The sequence below is a fragment of the Chrysemys picta genome, chromosome 18, assembly GCF_011386835.1.
Source record: "Chrysemys picta bellii isolate R12L10 chromosome 18, ASM1138683v2, whole genome shotgun sequence".
Classification (NCBI taxonomy): Eukaryota; Metazoa; Chordata; order Testudines; family Emydidae; genus Chrysemys; species Chrysemys picta.
In genome coordinates this window covers 21,042,421-21,060,018 of record NC_088808.1, presented here as the reverse complement: position 1 = coordinate 21,060,018, position 17,598 = coordinate 21,042,421, and the positions used below count along the sequence as shown (strand labels likewise).

The 17,598-nt window shown below is 45.5% G+C and overlaps 1 protein-coding gene across 13 annotated transcripts in view; it reads left to right on the top strand.

Annotated features, from left to right (window-relative positions):
• The window catches only part of KCNT1 (potassium sodium-activated channel subfamily T member 1), a 206,966-nt gene that overhangs the window by 129,997 nt on the left and 59,371 nt on the right, over positions 1–17,598 (top strand). For all 13 annotated transcript variants that reach the window (XM_065572204.1, XM_065572206.1, XM_065572205.1 and 10 more), the window contains 7 exons: positions 540–639; positions 7,506–7,565; positions 8,629–8,677; positions 9,788–9,847; positions 13,065–13,139; positions 14,199–14,282; positions 15,481–15,575. In XM_065572204.1, the coding sequence (XP_065428276.1) occupies positions 540–639; positions 7,506–7,565; positions 8,629–8,677; positions 9,788–9,847; positions 13,065–13,139; positions 14,199–14,282; positions 15,481–15,575 (523 nt within the window). The remainder of the gene's footprint in view (positions 1–539; positions 640–7,505; positions 7,566–8,628; positions 8,678–9,787; positions 9,848–13,064; positions 13,140–14,198; positions 14,283–15,480; positions 15,576–17,598) is intronic.

Genomic DNA, 17,598 nt, shown 5'->3' with positions numbered 1-17,598 from the left:
GGAAAGGCTGTAAATTCAGATCAGCTCAAGGCAAGATCCGTTTTCACTTGTTACACAATCAGCCTGTGGAACACACTGCCACAAGGTATAACTGAGGACAAGGGCTAAGCATGATTCAAAACCAGATTAGACGTTATTGCGGGTAATCAGAGTTAGAACAATAAAGGTTGAAATATTTGGAAGGGGCTGTAAAACCTCTTGCTTCGGGGGCAAGCCAGCCTCTTACTAATGGGAGTCATGAGAGAATTTTCCCTGATGGCAGGTTATCCATAACTACCTAGTGGGAGGGTTTCTTGCGTCTTCCTCTGAAGCATCTGGTACCACTGTGAGTGGCAGGATATTGCATTAGGTGCTGTGCTGGTCTGATTCAGCAATTCCAACTTTCTTATAACCCCCCCCCCCTCTTTTGCTCGGATGAGTATGCATCTTTTTGTGTGTCTATCATACATCCGAAGCTCTGCAGTACTGTTCTTTGAGACAGGTGGAGGAGGATGTTTGTTTCTTTTTAGCCTCTTACCCCGTTGTCTTTTCTATTGCAGGCCTAAGGATACGGCTCTTCAACTTCTCCCTGAAGCTTCTCACCTGTCTTCTCTATATTGTACGTGTTCTGCTTGACAATCCAGCAGAGGGAATAGGATGGTAAGTCTCTATTAGACGCAGTAAGGTGGATTTTGTCTGTCTGTCTAATCCATCATTGGGTATTTATTAGGCTCCCGTCATGATTGTCTCTAAGCATCTTTCAGTGTTATTGGTCTCCAGACAGCATTTCTTAATGTTTAGAGCTTACTAGCAATTAAGCGGCTGTGGATGTGACGATACCCTCAGAAGTTCCACCATAGTCCAGTCCCAGATAAAGGGATCTCATGTTCTTTCCTCCTCACCGTAGTGCTGAGTCTCCGTAGTTGCTGCAATGGGGAATAATACATAGAGAACCAACTTTCCCCTTCAAGGAGTGGTTTCTATCCAGAGGTGAGGAGATTTCTGCGGGCGATAGCAGTGCATCTTCTCTTGCTTCTTTTCCTTTTACCAAAGCAAAAAGAGTGCTGCTTCTCCAGCCCTGTTGTGTGTTCGCTTCTGAGTTTGCGATTCCTCTTAGCCAATAACTTATTTCACCCCCTTTCTATTTGGACGCTTGAATGCTAACTTAAATTTGAGGTACAGTGATACTGCTGGAAACAGGACATGATCACCAGCTAACCACACCCCTGCGGCATGGGGAAACCTGAATTCACGCCCCGCTCCAGAATCACAAGCCTTCCAGCTTTGCTGACTTGTTGATCAAAGGGAACCTGCTGGTCATACATATAAGCAGGTCAGTTTTTGTCCACTAGAGGGCAGTAGTGGACATAAACGGGAACATTTCATGTTCCTCCACCTTGATTGAGTCCCACAACAATTCAATGAGCAGTGATATGTGAGTGGTGATATTATCACCTTTTGTCTTTTCCCTGCCGATTGTAAACATTATTTCAAAAAAATTTCTAATTCTTCCTGCTCTGTTTTTTCTTCATTTTTAATCAGTTGATTTAACAAATTTGTCTGATAGAACTGAGAATTCCTAAAACCAAAACTAATGACAATCCACCAGTCTATATCTGCCCCTCCTACCTCCCAGAGTTTGTTCCGTCTTATTTATTCATCTACTTACGGCAGTGATGGGGGCTCTTCTGCTCTGAATGCATGCTTTATTATTATTACCATTAGCTGCAGAGGAAACAAAGCAGAGTATTTTGTTTAGGCCTCTTGTGGGATCGCTGAAACTCTCAGAAGTTGTGGCATATTTTTTAGTGTACATTTGTTATCCTTAAACTACCGTTGACAGTGATGGGTCCCAAAGAATGCCATGGGGAAAGCAGAAGGTCTAGAAGGGGCCGGTTGGAGGGTCGGGCTGGGCATTGGGACCCCAGTCCATAAGATGATCTGTTTCCACATGTTAGTCTAACTGAACTAACACAGAACGATTAGTCTAAATGTATTTCGCAATAGAGCTGCCATTGCGCATCCTGGAGGGCCTTTTTAGTAAGTCAACGTTTCAAACCGAGTCTCAGAAGCACTATTGATTTCCCAGAGCCGCTAGACGTTCTGTCTGAAATCCATTCAGACGCTTCTGATGTAGGTTGAAAAAATCATCTCTTCATCATCGTATCAGAACTGCCGAAATGTCGGTGATGCACTGAGATGAAAAATAAAGCTGTGAGCTTTACAACTAGAGATAAAGAACTGTCTCAGACAGAACTCTGTGTAGTGGGAAATAGCTCTTGTGTGTGTCTATGGATACCTGTGGACTGGGTCACTTTAGCAATTAGCTGTCAAGTCACCATCCTTGCAGACGGTTAATAGAAGATGTAATAGTGAACATTTTGTTAGTACTACAGCAAAGATGAAGGGTGGATGCCCCAAGTGGTCTTGTCTTGCCTCATTGTTTGAAACTCTATGATATAATAGTCTGTATATTCACTAGCCCAGTACAATGCACTGGACAATAAAGGTGGTAAAAAAATGTAGAAACATTTTCACAGAAAGTTTTCCAAATGCTCTGGGAAAAAATTTCGTCTGAGTTTCAAAAATGGAAATTGCCCTACAAGCTGGCTGAAAAACAGCAACATTTTTTGGTAAATGTAATCAAAAAGTTGAAATGTGTCTCATTTGAGTTGTACATCTCCAGTACTGAGTGCCGATGGCACCACACTGCTCACTGACAAAGAAAAGATACTGCAAAGGTGGGCAGAACACTTTAACAACATCCCCGATCAACAATCATCTAATAATGAGGAGGCAATTGATTGACTGCAGCTGATCCCCCAATGCTGACTGAAACTGCGAAAGCAATTGACTTGCTGTCAAATGGTAAAGCACCTGGAGCAGATGCTATACCAGCAGAAGTCTACAAGTCCAGAGGCTTGCACATGGCTTTGAAACTGACTGAATTTTTTCAAATAATGTTGTCTTAAGGAACTATACCCCAGAAGTACAAGGATGCATCCATTGTCTACTTGTACAAGTGGAAAGGCAACAGATCTTCCTGCAACAACTATCAGGGCATCTCCTTGTTATCAGTAGCTGGCAAAATTCTCGCCAGAATTCTCTTGAATTGCCTTGTGCAACATATTGAACGAGGGCTCTTACCTGAGAGTCTGTGGCTTCAGGAAAAGACACGGGACCATAGACATGGTGTTTGCAGCTCATCAACTTTAGGAGAAATGCCAGGAACACAACTGCAACCTGTATATGACTTTCATTGACCTGACAAAAGCTTTCGACTTTTAACATTAAATTTTTAAAAAAGCTTTAAAAATTACTCTACCACCTTGCTGCAAACTCATAGTTCAAATTGCCTTCAGACATGGGACAAATGCTCAAGCCTTTAGTGTAGCCTACAAACATTTTCTATATGTTGACATCCTTGAAGGCACCTACCCTAAATCCTGTTTAAGTCTTTTGGGAGGAGATCAGTGTTGTCATTTCAAGAGCTGAACTGACAGATGATTAGATATGTCAGCTTTGCTCAGTATTTGAATATGTGTCTTATTTGCCGGTGTCCTTTTTTTTGCCTCTTATCTATGTATAATTTCTCCCAGCACAGAATGCAAGTCAATTAGCATTTTGATTCTTCTGTTTGCCGAGGCTGCAGGCTACTTATCTAGGTGTGAAGGCAGGGGAAGGAGAAACATCTGACACTAATACAGAACTTTTCCATCTTCTGTCCTATCCCTCACAACCCTAGTGAAGGAGGTGAGTAGGCAGAAAGTGAAGTGACCAGAGTCCGTGTTGGAGTCAGAACTAAAACTCTGAAGTTCCTGGATTCACATCCTATGTTTGGACCATGCCTCTTATTTTTGACAGTATTTCACCATCTGGGTTGCTGGGGGATGTTGATATCAGGCCAGTTCTCTTAGGAAGCTGGCAAATCAATTGACTCTTGGAAGAAGGAGAATGTCTCCACATGTCTCTGAGTAAAATGAATTCCAGCTTCTCTTGCCTGTGAAAACCCAGCCAGATAGAGAGCCTGGTCTTCTAAGATGCTGTCACTCTTTCTAGGTGGATTCAGTTCCTTCTGTTTGTCCATGTCGAAATGCGATTTTAAAAGAGGCATTTTATTGTCTGATATATTTGCATTATCCGAGGGTATCTTCACACCTTTAGGCCTCCATTGGCACGGACAGGGAAACAGCCAGTGTATATTAACTGGGGTGAGGCTTAACATACCAAAGCTCAATGAAAGAAGCTGAATTCTTGCATTCGATTTCCCAGATTGCTTGCAGCAAAACTCCTTTCCAGTCCAGAGAGAGTCTTCAGCCTTGGGGGTGGGGAGCAGTACGTGTGCAATAAATGCTGGTCAGCATGGCTGCGTCCTTCCACGGTAATAGCGCGTGAGGAAGTCTTAGCCTCAATACTCTGCGTGCGCCTTTCACTGCTGTCTGCCTGGCTAGTTGTTCTGGGGAGCAGCTGGTTTGCCCTAGAAATGCAAGTTCAATAGCCTGGGCTCTATTGTGATCTCCTCTGTTTATTCATTCAGAGGCAGCTTCCGCTCTGCCGCTTTTTACAATGATAACAGCCATCAGTGGGGAACATCGGTACGGTACGCCGAGCTCCCCCTGGCTCTGCCAGCTTATTTTGGATCAGTTACAGTGGAGAGTAGGTCTGTGATTTGTTTCCGTGTCCGTGCTAATGATTTGCTGATCGCTCCCTTAGTCACCATGGGTAAAATTTCAAAAAATACTTCTGTAACTTGGGCCCCAAAGTCCCATTAACTTTCAATGGGATTTAACCATCAGTGAGAGTTAGGCACTTCTGAAAATTTTATCTCATGACATTCCTCAGCATAATTATGATAACAGAGATAATATGAGCCCAGAGGGGAAATCACACCTGCCACTCACTCACTTCCCCTCCTCAGGGGTTTCTAAGGATGCCCTAAAATGTACAGGGGTGAATTTCAGTGAAGTGTCTTTCATTCTTGCATAGTCAATTTGGACCCATCTACTGTATTATTTATAAAATAAACTGCTATAAAGAGTCATTGGCCCTTTAAAATTCTTCTGACCTTTTAGGAAGCATTCCACTGGATAACAACACTGAATTCTTGTTGAAAGACACATCTGTCCTCTGCAACATGAAGACGTTTAAAGAGCTTTGTATATAGAGGAGCAGCACCTCAGCTTGTGTTACCTGTAGTAGCTTCACTGACATTGGTGGAACTATGACAATTTATGTCAGCTGAGGATCTACCGCAGAGTAAATTTCAGAGGCCATCAGAATACATCATTGAAATGTAGCTTGGTTGAAAATATTGGTGTTAGACTTTTCTGGGCATGGGGAGGAATGTCCCAAGAAGCTGTGATGCAAGGCAGGTGGTGATTGGTTTTGGATGAGGTGTGACCAGTTGGATGTAGAGGACGGTGACAGACAGATGCTGGCTTGATTAGATGTTTCTCGAGAGGTTGTTGCTTTACAGATGAATTGATGTTTGTTTCCAGAACTCAGCCCATGGCATAGTTTGAGATGAAGGGCTTTTATATTCAGAGATTATATTGATACTAGATTCATTACTATGGTGTTGCTAGACAATGGCATTTGGGAGGTATTTTCTAGGGCTGGCTGGAGAACAATATTCCATTTTTCAAAAAAAAAAATAGTGGTTTTGACATTTGTTTTCATTTCTCATTGGAACAAAAATGAGACCTTTTGAAATATTTCATAAAAAAACATGAAAAACGGACTGGCTAGCCTGTGGTTAGAGAACTCATCTGAGACAGCGAAAGACCCAGGTTCATATTCCTATGCTGAATCAGGTAGAGGAGGGACTTCAAGCTCAGTCTTTCATATGCTAGGTGAGTGCTCCAACCATTGGGCTATTGGCTATTCAGGCGGGAGGAGGGGGTGCTCTTGCTTGCCTTCCCAATGACAACTGAGTCAAAATCAATACGTTTCCAGGAGACATTTCAGTTTCGCTGAAAAATTTTAACTAAGTCAACTAGGCTTAGTGAAATGCACTTCAAATCCAAGAAATGCACCTTATACACACTTATCTCAGACTTCAGTTTTTAATGTTATTCCACCCAACCTTGTACTTTAAATTTTTAGCTGGTCTTTTAAGTCCCCATTAGAATAATGAAAGGAACAATATCCTCAGAAATAACCTACTTAATCAGGCAGGTTCATCAGTGTCTTGCACCTTATGGCATCTTGCTTGGCATGTTTAACACTTTACAAATACAAGGTGATGGTCCAATAGTAATGAAAGGCCTAGAGGATTAATGAGCCTAGCTTCTGCTAGACCTGGGATTCCAACAACAGAAAGTACATTTGTAATGTACTTTAGCCGTTGGTGCTTTTATGCGGGAAAGCCCAAGGTTTAGATGGGACTTGCCCCAGGAGAAATTTGTTTCAAGTGCTTTCCAACGGTCTTTCTATGGTATGTACCCTCTCTCCTGTAGTATCTAAGCACCTCTCAGTCTTCAGTGTATTTAGCCTCACACCATCCCTGTCAGGTAGGGCAGTGCTATTGTCCCCATGAGATGGAGAACTGAGGCACAGAGAGACTCAAGTGAGTTGCCCAAGGTCATACAAGAAATCTGTGGCAGAGCAGTCTCCCATGGGCACGGCTAGTGACTGAACTACTGGACCAATGTTCCTCTTGGTAAGGCAGTAGCTCACTTTGAGCATCAATACCAGAGTCCTTTCCCCATTTGGCGATTTTACCTTTCCAGACTTGTGCAAAGCAATTTGGTACCGTCTGAAACATGCATTGTTGCTTTGCAGTCTTCTTCCCTCCCCACCCAACCCACCTGTCCAGGATGCTTAATTGTGAAGAGCCATGCTACCTGGCACCCACCCTTGTGTTTCCGGGTTGTGAAGTATCGTCACTCTGCATTGTGCCAAACAGAATGATTAACGACTCGCATTCATTTCTGTTTCCACTCATTAGCGTCGTGGCGGCCCTTGAACTTGGCTCTTGGTTAACCGTTCTGGAGAGCGGGGAGCAGAGGGTTAGTTTTAGTGCTACTGGTCGGAATTTGAATTAGTGGATAAGCTTTTAACAACTGCAGGTAAAAAACCTCTAGGACAAACGGGGTTGGTTGGCTTTTATTGATTGATTGATTGATTTTAGCCTGCCAGAGTGATGCAGCAAATGTGCCTGCGTTAGTCACACCTGGGGGCTGATCTTTATAGGTGCAGAGTGTCTGCAACTCTCAGTGAAGTCAATGGGCTCTGGCCCCCTGGATTAAAACCACTCTAATTGCTGGGTATTATTATTATTACTAGACCGTGCTGCATACGTCAGCTGAAAGCACATCTAGCACCGACAACCTAGTTGGTTTCTGCAGCTTCCAGGCTCTTTCTCCTTTTGGGAACAATGGCTTTGGTATCAACCTGCGTCACTTTCATGAAGTTAAGAGGCAGGCTCCAACTTGGATTATTCTTTATCTCTCACTGGCTCCTTGGGCTGGTCTGTTGCATCTTACTGATTGCCTCCCTCTTGGTTTGTGTTTCTCTTGTCTTAGCTGGGAATGCGAAAAGCAGAATTACTCAACCTTCAACCAGTCGTCTACAGAAATAAACTGGTAAGTTGCTAATAGCACTTAAATCCTGCTCCACTCTAACCAGTTGTTGGGGAGTCCAGTAATATGAATTTCTGATGCTTGTGGCTGCCTGTAGCCACTGGTTGTCCATAGTGATGCAGCTGTCAAAGGAAGAGAGAGAATATGAATCTCAGTAACAGAGGGATTGAGATGCACAGTTAGAAAAGCATCCACTGTTCTGCTTTTGGAAATGAGTAATTCTCCATGCAGAGGGTATTCTCAGTAATCTATTTAACAAAACTCTCATACAATTCAGCACGCTCGCTCTTGCTTGCTAGGGTAGGACTGGATGTGCATGGGAAATGAGTTTCACCTCAAGCGGGTTTGCGTTGTCTGGGGTCAGAACCAGCATGTCGCCTGTGAGAGGTTTCATACGCAGGTTTGTGGTTCAACTTCTGTCTAGTTTCTGCTAAACAAGTCTAATGGACACAGTTGTCCTAGAGTGAGAACAATGGATGGTTCCCATCAGTCTCTCCCACTGGAGCATGTAGGGTTTTCGGTGGCTGAGCCTAATTGTAGTTCACCAGAGATTCTGTTCTGGAGCTTTGTGAATGTCAAGACTTACAGTTGTTGAGGAATCTGCAACCAGTTTGATTCCCTTTGCACCTTGAGTCTCTGAGATTTGCAGGAATTATTCAACTCATTCAATACCTGAATTCACTCCCAAACTGCTTAGTCCTAGCCGGCTTTCACCTGAATCCATCCCTTGGTTCCGGTTCGCCAAAAACTCATCCCACATTCATGGATCTGGCCTGAGTTTGGGATTTCTAGCAGTGAGTCTCACCAGGTTTACAGTTTTATTACGGAAGTTTTGCAAAAGGGAATGACACAGAATTAGCTGGGCCTGAACCAAACTCTAGGCTTAAAGACCCAGGACTTTGAGGAAATTCAGATCTGGATGCAGACTTTGCATTTTTGAATAATAATAATGAATTTGATAAAGATATAAATCAGTAAATGTTGACATCACACCTGTTGGGTAAAACATTGAATGGTTTGTTTAAAACAGATTCCAATTTAGGACCATTTTGAATTTTCTTTATAGGGCTCCAATCTTATGGGTGGATAGAAAAATGCCATTATGGGCAATACAGGTAAGTGACTGAACCAAAGGCATTGTCCACAAAAGGGATACAGTATTTATTTTGTTCTATGTCATCAGTGTTTCTTCCTGGAACAAATCCTTGAAGACTGATGAATAGAGGACACAGATTTTCCTGGTGAGTGGAAATAGATTGTGTTTTTCTGCTGTGAGCAGCAAGATGACCTTAGGTGAAACTTACAAATGCCGATGGAAAAGATAACAGTCTGTTTAAGCAAATGTTTGTGAAGATAAAACTGTGAGTTTTGCACAGCTCTGCTCTCCTGGCTCAATAGAGCCTGGGATAATGTGGGTCTACAGTGGAGCCAAATAAGGTTCAGGGGATCAAGGACCTCCGAGAAGGTTCATCCCCCCCCTCCTCCCCCAGTACTGCCCCAGTCTTTTTATCTCTGATCTTTAGATGTTCTTGGGTGGGGGAAGGGAAGGTGTCATGGGTCCAACATGTTTGGCCATTTTTACTCTGAGTTGTTTTATTGGTGAAAAATTTCCCCGTGACGAATTTTTAACAAAAGGTAAAATCCCATCTCCATTAAACTCGATATAAAACTCCTCTCGTCATCAGTGGGGCCAGGATTTCAGCCCAAGGACTTGTCTAACCCCGAAGTGGCGCTGCTTTATCTTTACCAATACGGTGAAAACAGCCCAGGCCCTAGTGTGGATGCAATTCTTTGGGTATAAAGGGAATACGCTATATTGGTATAAGGCACCTTACTAATTGCTTCCACACTAGGGACTGTATCAGCATAATTATTATTTGTTAAATCAAAATAATCCTCCCCTCCCCCCAACCAGCATAGTTGTACGGATACAAGAACTGCCTAGAGCAGGCTGACATCTCTTTGAAGTTTGACAACAGAAGTGTGATGTGGAAATGGAGGATTTCCCATTGTGATCCCCAATCTGTGCCACTCCCATACTGTCCTGGGGTTCAGTAAAGGTCCTTCACAGCCTCCGCGGTTGGCAACTTTCATATTTGTTGTTTGTAAACCAGGTGGGAATGCTCAGTCAGCGAGACTATTTGAGTGGCTGGATAGCCTCAGACCTCTCCGATGATGCTTCACATCAAACCCAAGGCAATTATATTCTTTTATATTTTTTTCAGGTTAGCGTAGCTTTAATCAGCTTCCTAGAGACCATGCTTCTCATCTATCTCAGCTACAAGGTAAGAGCCCTCCAAATAATGGATTTAAAGTTTAAGGCCCAATCAAACACTCCTTGAAATCGATGGCAGTCTTTCCTTTCTCATTCCCTCTCATTCTGCAGCAGCTGCTCTGTTCAGATCGCTCCCAACACAGCTTTACTGTGGGCATTTGAAATTCAAACCTGGAATGAATTTTGCAAATGGCCTGTGTCTCTTTTTTTCTTTATGGGCCAAACAAATCCCAGATCCAAGCACCCACTGAATATCAGAATATTAAAAACCTGGATCTGAATTCTGCAGCTTGAATCTCATCTCTAATGCACATGAAAGTCTCCCAGCTCTCGCTCATCACTGAGCTCGCTGAACTGAATCAAACACTCTTCAGTAGGCACACAGGGAAATATTCCTGCAAGCGAAGAAAAGTCAATTTGTTTCATACAGCAAATAAAAGATGCTTACCAGCATATGGCCCCTGGCACCTCCATGCAGCTCTGTTGCGGAGTCCTGTCACAGGGATTGATCCTGTGTGGTGCTGAGTGTTGTGGACTTGATCCAGCAAAGCCTGGAAGCAAGTGACTGACTTTAAGCTCACAAGGAGTCTCACTGACTTCAGTCCCATGCCTTCTTCAGGCCAGCGTGTGCTGCTCCCTGTAGGACTGAGCGGCATGAGTGCTCGGTGGAGTACCTGAGAACATAAGAGCTGCCATGTGGGGACAGTCCATGGCCCATCTTGTCCAGGATCCTGCCTCCGACAGTGGCCCATCCCAGAGCTTCAAGGGGAGCGTACAGAACAAGGCACTCATGGCGTGATCTTCCCCCGTCTTCCACGCCCAGCTTCTGGAGAGTCTAGCCACAGCCATCCCTAGACTCGGGACGTGGTCTGAAATGAGTGGAAGATCTGGGAAGAGGTGGATCCCAATGGATGGACCCTTGTAAAAGGGACTTTAGTTGGGGATTGGTCCTGCTTTGAGCAGGGGGTTGGACTAGATGACCTCCTGAGGTCCCTTCCAACCCTGAGATTCTATGATTCTATGACTGTGGCAGCATCAGCCCCCACAGCGCCCCCTGGTGTCTGGTCTACCTTCCTTCAGGGAGGCTTTGTCCGGCAGCTGTCCCTCTCAGCCCCGGAAAGCGACTCAGCAATGGAAATGAAAGGCCTTCCACTCTCCTGGGTTACCTTTCACTCTGCTGTCTCACAGAGCTTTGTCCCTTTGGACCCAGCCCCCACCTGAGCCACTGACCTCAGGGCTCCCTCCCCGTCCCCGGAGTCCTTCCCCCCTCAGTCTGCCTCCATGCCACCTGCCTGGGGCTTGGCCTTTTTCAGGAGCCTCCTTCTCTCCTGACACCCTCTCCCTTCAGGGCAAGATGCAAGAGGCAACCTCCCTCCTGCAGCTGTCTCGCCAGCTGAGCTCTCCCAGACCTGTATGGAAATCACCTGGCTCCTTCCCAGTTGGGTCTGATCCCAGCCAGTCAGGATCAGCTGGGGGTGGGGAGCTTAGCCATCAAAGGCGAGACTGAGCCCAGCTCCCCTTAAAGGGCCAGCCGGCCTGTGACAGGGGCCCAGCTGCGATGTTAATCTTCAACTTCATTGCCTTCAGAAGAGAGGCTGAACACGCCAATGCCTGTAAATTCCTTTTTTGCCACAGAGCTATTAGATTCATAACAGCCATTTTATCTCCCTTCTGTCAGATGCCTGAAACCCCCTTGGACCAGTTTTCTGCACCTCAGCATAGCTATTCGCCGCTATTCTGATTACAGCCCAGGCAGATGGATTCTGTGCTGTATCATTTACTGAGCTTTCCCACAAAGGAGTCTCCAAAATAGCACAAATGGGGCACTTTTCAAACAACATGGATTTTCTTTTAGTTTTGTGGATAGAACTTCATTCTCCTTTTCTCCCCCAGTCCCCTTGGGTGCTACCGTCCGTGTCTGTGCAGTAGCGGAGTCATTTGGTTTCAGACCGTCTCATAACCGCCATCTTTTGTGGCAGCCTCAGCTCAGAAGCCACTGAGATAGAAATACCCTCTTATCCATCGGGGTTCTCCTACCAGCTGAGAGTTGGGGGCAGCAGGGAGGGGACCAGTCCTTGCTTCGTCTGTTCTGTGTAGGAGAAGAGGACTTCTACTTACAGGCCTGTCACTCTGGCTCCTTTTACCCTCAGAGAAAGAAGGCCTCAATAAATGTCATCTCAGAGTAGGGTTACCATATGTCTGGATTTTCCCGGACATGTCCGGCTTTTTGGTCCTCAAATCCCCGTCCGGGAGGAAATTCCAAAAAGCCGGACATGTCCGGGAAAATAGGGAGGGGATGTGGAGCTTGGATCCGGGCTGGAGCCGCTGGGGCTGGAGCCGGAGCCGCTGGGGCCGGCGGTGCTCGGCTGCCGGACGGCGCCACTCGGCCGGAACCGGGGCCCGAGCCGAGCCGGCCGGAGCCGCTGGGACCGGGGATGGGGGTGCTCAGCCAGCGCCGCTCGCCCAGGGCCGGGGCTGGGCTGGACCTGCTCGGCCAGAACTGGGGCCCGAGCCGAGCCGGGCCGGAGCCGCTGGGACCGGAGCTGGGGATGCTTGGCCGGCGCTGCTCGCCCAGGGCCGGGGCCGGGCTGGAGCCGGGCCGGAGCCGCTCGGCCGGAACCGTGGCCCGAGCCAAGGCTGGAGCCGCCGGAGCCGCTCGGCCGGGGCCGGCACCCCAGGGCCCGAGCTGGGCCGGAGACGCCGGGGCCAGAGCCGCTTGGCCGGGGTGGCCAGACTGGGCCACGCCTCCTCGTGCACCTGGAAATCCAGAGGCCTCTAAACTGGGTTAGAACCTGCTCCATTCAAGGTGAAAGGCTTGTACCCTGGCACTCTGTTCCCCTGCTCTTCTTCATATTCTCCGTTCCATTGTTTGTTATTGGGTGAGTGCTGACACGGTTCTGTTTCAAGGAGGTGATAGTCTAGGGGTCTTTGCTGCCTGTGTCATAAACTAAACTTCACTCAGAAATAATCCACTCACCTCCCACATCTCATCCCCTTTCTGCTGTTCATCCCTCTCGCTCCTCATGTCTTATCTAAAATGTAGATCATAAGTTCTTTGGGAAAAGGACCAGGGCTGCTTCTGCCTGCTATGAAATACCCAGCTTTCTCCTGGCTGCTACAACATCATAATAGCTGGAAATGACCCAAATCGGAACCTTTTAAATTGTCCTTTTCAGTATTCTTCCGGGATTATTTAATTAAACTATGCATTTTTTTTCATTCTGCAGGGAAACATCTGGGAGCAGATTTTTCGCATTTCATTCATCCTTGAAATGATCAACACGGTGCCCTTTATAATCACAGTAAGTGTTTGCTCTTGACATTTTTAAACCAATCACATTTCAATAAATGCTACGCTACACTGTTTTCATTATGAAACCATGATTAATGGGTGTCTGTCCTATTACAGGAAATGTTAAGAGCAGGTCAACTCCTCTTCCCCTCCCCCCCAAACCTTTTTTTGCAGTAACAAATGACTTTCTGTGGAAAATGTTCATTTTTGTTTAAATTTTCCAGTTTCTTGATGGGTTCAAAAAGACTTTTCATGAAATTCGGGACTGGCTGCATTTCTCCTGGTTCCATGGTTGGTTGTGAACATGCTGCATAACTCTAGGATTGTATGGAAGATGGTCTGCCTGCCATCAGCCCTGAGACCGCATTGTTTGTGACCCACTCAGATACTGGCCAATGTAATCAAGACCCCTGCACCAGTGCAGAGCTCACTGCAGGATCATGGCCAAACTTTATAGCCATAATTCAGCTCCACTGATGTCAGCGACTTTGGAAGATGGAGCATAGACAGGTCTCAGGTGTTTGCATCTAACCTAGATTGCAATGCTGCTCAGTTATAGCCATGCACTTGGCCAGTATAGTCAAGGCTACACAGACTTGGGGCAGATCATGAAAACTCTATTCTAAGGTCTGGAACTTGAACTGATGTAAATCAATGTCATTCCATTGAAATCAGTAGTGTTATGCCAACTTGCACCAATATAAGAACGGCCATACCGGGTCAGACCAATGGTCCATCTAGCCCAGTATCCTGTCTTCCAACAGTGGCCAATGCCAGGTGCTTTAGAGAAAATGAACAGAACAGGTAATCAACAAGTGATCATCCCGTATCGCCCATTCCCAGCTTCTGGCCAGTTGAGGATCTGACCCAACCTTTGCAACTGGCAGTTTCTGTAATCTTTTGAGGCCAATTATCCTCATGTATTCCTCTGCCAAAACTTTGGAAATTAGATTCTTAGGGAGTAGGGCTAATAATTGACTATTTACTTATTTATGACTTATTTAATAAAGAAGCATTGAGTTTTGTGAGTGTTTTTCAAGTAAACCTGCAAATAACTATTGTTTTCTAGATATTCTGGTCCCCTTTACGGAATTTGTTTATTCCAGTTTTTCTGAACTGCTGGCTGGCCAAGTACGCCCTGGAAAACATGATAGTGAGTAGCCAAAGATCACCCACTCCCTTCCAGCGTAACCAGAAGAGTAGCCTGGCAGTCTTCTTACTATTGTTTCGGGATGCTTGTTTTACACTAATATCGAGAGAGAAACTGTCAATTTCAGGTGTCCTTAACCATGCCCCATCTTTGGAGAGTATCTCGATGCTCTCCACTTGACACCTTAAATCAAGAGGTAGCAGGCTCTGATGTGCTCTAGGACCCTATTGTCCTGTGGATTATGCTGCCAAGGCGGTGACTCAAATTTATACTTAGGGCCAGATTTTCAAGTGCACAGGACCCACAACTGGGGCCAAATGCTTAAAAGACCCTGGCACCCAACAACTCCCATTGTGACCCTTAGTACCAGATTTAGACGCTTTTCTGAAAATCTGCCACTTACTGAGGTGTCTAAATGGGATTTGAGTTCTATCGGAGATCTGAGTCCTTCTGAAAGCTCTGCCCATGGGGACTATAGCTGAGTTCTTAAGGCCTGTGTTCACAGAATGCTTCGAAATTGCATGTTAATGGGTACTTTGAAGCTGGCTCTTAGCCATGTGGCACAATTCTCTGTGTATTATTTATTTATTTCATGTTCGTTATGGCTGTGCATAAGGGGCCAACCACGAATGCAGCCCCACTGTGCCAGGCATTGTACAAACACAGACCAGTAGCCAGTCCCTGCCCCGAAGAGTTTGCAATGTTACAACAGGACAGCAATGGCTTTTCCCATTTCCCTCCATCTGTCATCTCGACATCCTCCTCGTTACCCAGGCTTGCTACCTCCAGGCCTTAACTGCCTCCTCCTCACCTCCCACACACAGGATCGTTCCAGTCTCTGTCCCTAGATCCCCTTCATCATTGGTCTCTTCCGCACCATCCCTTGCACTAATGCCCTTATCCGTGACTCATCCCCCCCCCCCCCACTTGGCTGCATTCAGAAGTGATGACCATGATGCCTCACAATGCCATTTTCAGAGCTGCACTCTGCAGTGTCTCAGGTTTGGGGACAGAATAGGCCAATACTTATTCCTTACAGAAATGCATGTGACACTTTTTAAAAGGGACAGATTCTGGCCTGAGTTGCTTCCTACGCAACCCTTTGGAAGTCAGCAAGGTTGCACGGGTATAACGGAGGGGTAGGTTTGCACCCAAGTATTTATCCTAGTCGTCCACCAAGTGAGACTTCTCTTTTTTCCAGAACGACCTGCACCGAGCGATACAGAGGACGCAATCCGCCATGTTCAATCAGGTGCTGATTCTGATTTGTACCCTGCTGTGTCTTGTTTTCACAGGGTAAGCAGTTTTGTTTGTTTTTTCTAAACCCTTGACCTGGCTGCATGCCACATTTATTCATGAAATAAATAATGTGACATAAGGCAGTGATTTAATAGATCGAGGGAAAGGCTAAGGCCCTGATCCTGTAAAGGCTTACGTATGGGCTTAGCATTTTACTCTGTGAGGAGACATGTGCATGCGATGACTTTGCAAGATCGGGCCCTAACAGAGCGTGGTGGTCTGAAATGTGATAGGCAGAACTTTCTTCTGTGGGTGTCACTTTTATCCTGTTGCTGTGGCAGGAAAAATCATGTTAGAGCCTCTTCCGACTGCAGGTTGCCCAGCTTTCTGGAGCAGAAAGTTGTGTTGGGAGGCTGCATAGCTGGCTGGAAGTTTCCCACCCATTTGCCCTGAAGCTCCAGCCCGAAGTGCAATGAGACAAACAGACTCAGCCATGTCACAGGCCAGAGGAGCTGCTCAGGATAGGTTTCAGAGGAGCAGCCGTGTTAGTCTGTATCCACAAAAAGAACAGGAGTACTTGTGGCACCTTAGAGACTAACAAATGTATTTGAGCATAAGCTTTCGTGGGCTACAGCCCTCTTCTTCGGATGCATAGAATGGAACATATAGTGAGGAGATATATATACATACAGAGAACATGAAAAGGTGGAAGTTGCCATACCAACTCTAAGAGGCTAATTAATTAAGATGAACTGTTGTCAGCAAGAGAAAAAAAACTTGTGTAGTGATAATCAAGATAGCCCATTTAAGACAGTTTGACAAGAAGCTGTGAGGATACTTAACAGCTTCTTGTCAAACAACAGTTCATCTTAATTAATTAGCCTCTTAGAGTTGGTTGGGCAACTCCCACCTTTTCATGTTCTCTGTATGTATATGTATCTCCTCACTATATGTTCCATTCTATGCATCTGATGAAGTGGGCTGTAGCCCACAAAAGTTTATACTCAAATAAATTTGTTAGTCTCTAAGGTGCCACAAGTACTCCTGTTCTTTTTGTTCAGGATAGTGAGAACACAGAGGGCCTATAAAGACGTTTGACCCCCCTGCTCCAATCCTCACCATTCTAGGGCCACACATTCAGATTACTTCAGTCAACCAGCTTTTGTTTGCTGCATGCTGCCGTGGTTCGGGAAGGGGAGGGGACCAAGTCACAGGAGAGAGCAAAATTGCTAAGGAATTAGCTCAAATGAGCAGATGAGAGAACCATACGTTTATTATGGGCTTTGAAGAGCTGCCTCTTGCAGTGTTTTTGGCTTGAATTTTTTCAGTTCCTTTCATGTTCTTTCGAGATATCCAGCCCAGAAACTCATAGAAGCCTCCAGACTTTTGTTGCTCATCTGAACATAAACTGAGCTCCAGACCTTTTGAAGTTCACAAATAACTGGTGCTAGTAGGAATTTTTTTCTGCTCCATTAACATTGTTAGCAGAACCACAGCACTATTGCATTGGAGTCACTAGGCATGAGAGTACCATATACAAATATGTTATTGGTTGGCAATATAGGTCAGGGCCAGATTTTCAAAATCATGTGAGAAAATATCTGCATGCCTAATTCGCACGCATAGTTAACAGAATTGCATCTACACATTAGACACTTACTCCCATATCCGTTTCAAGCACAATTACTTTTATGTGGCTTCTGTTCTGGGTCTTTATCCCACATTTGACCTTGGCAAGGTGAGAGATGGGGCTGTGCTCCAAGCCCAAACTGGCACACCTCCTCCATCTTCGTAAACAGAACATCAGCCCTTTCTCCTTCTCTAGAGCATGGGGTAAATGTGACTTAAGAAAACAAAACCCCTCTGTTGGATGCACGATGTGTTGTGGGTTTTTTTTGTTTTTGTTGTAACACAACCAAGTCAGCCCAGTAGAGAGTGTTTTTCAATCGCTCTTTGAAGCATGGCCCCTCGGATGATGACATGTGGCAAGATACATGATAGACCAATTGCACTGCTGTTCCCTGTGGATATGATCTGAGGCCCAGTGCTCTTCTAGGTGGTTACACTCATCATGTGGCCG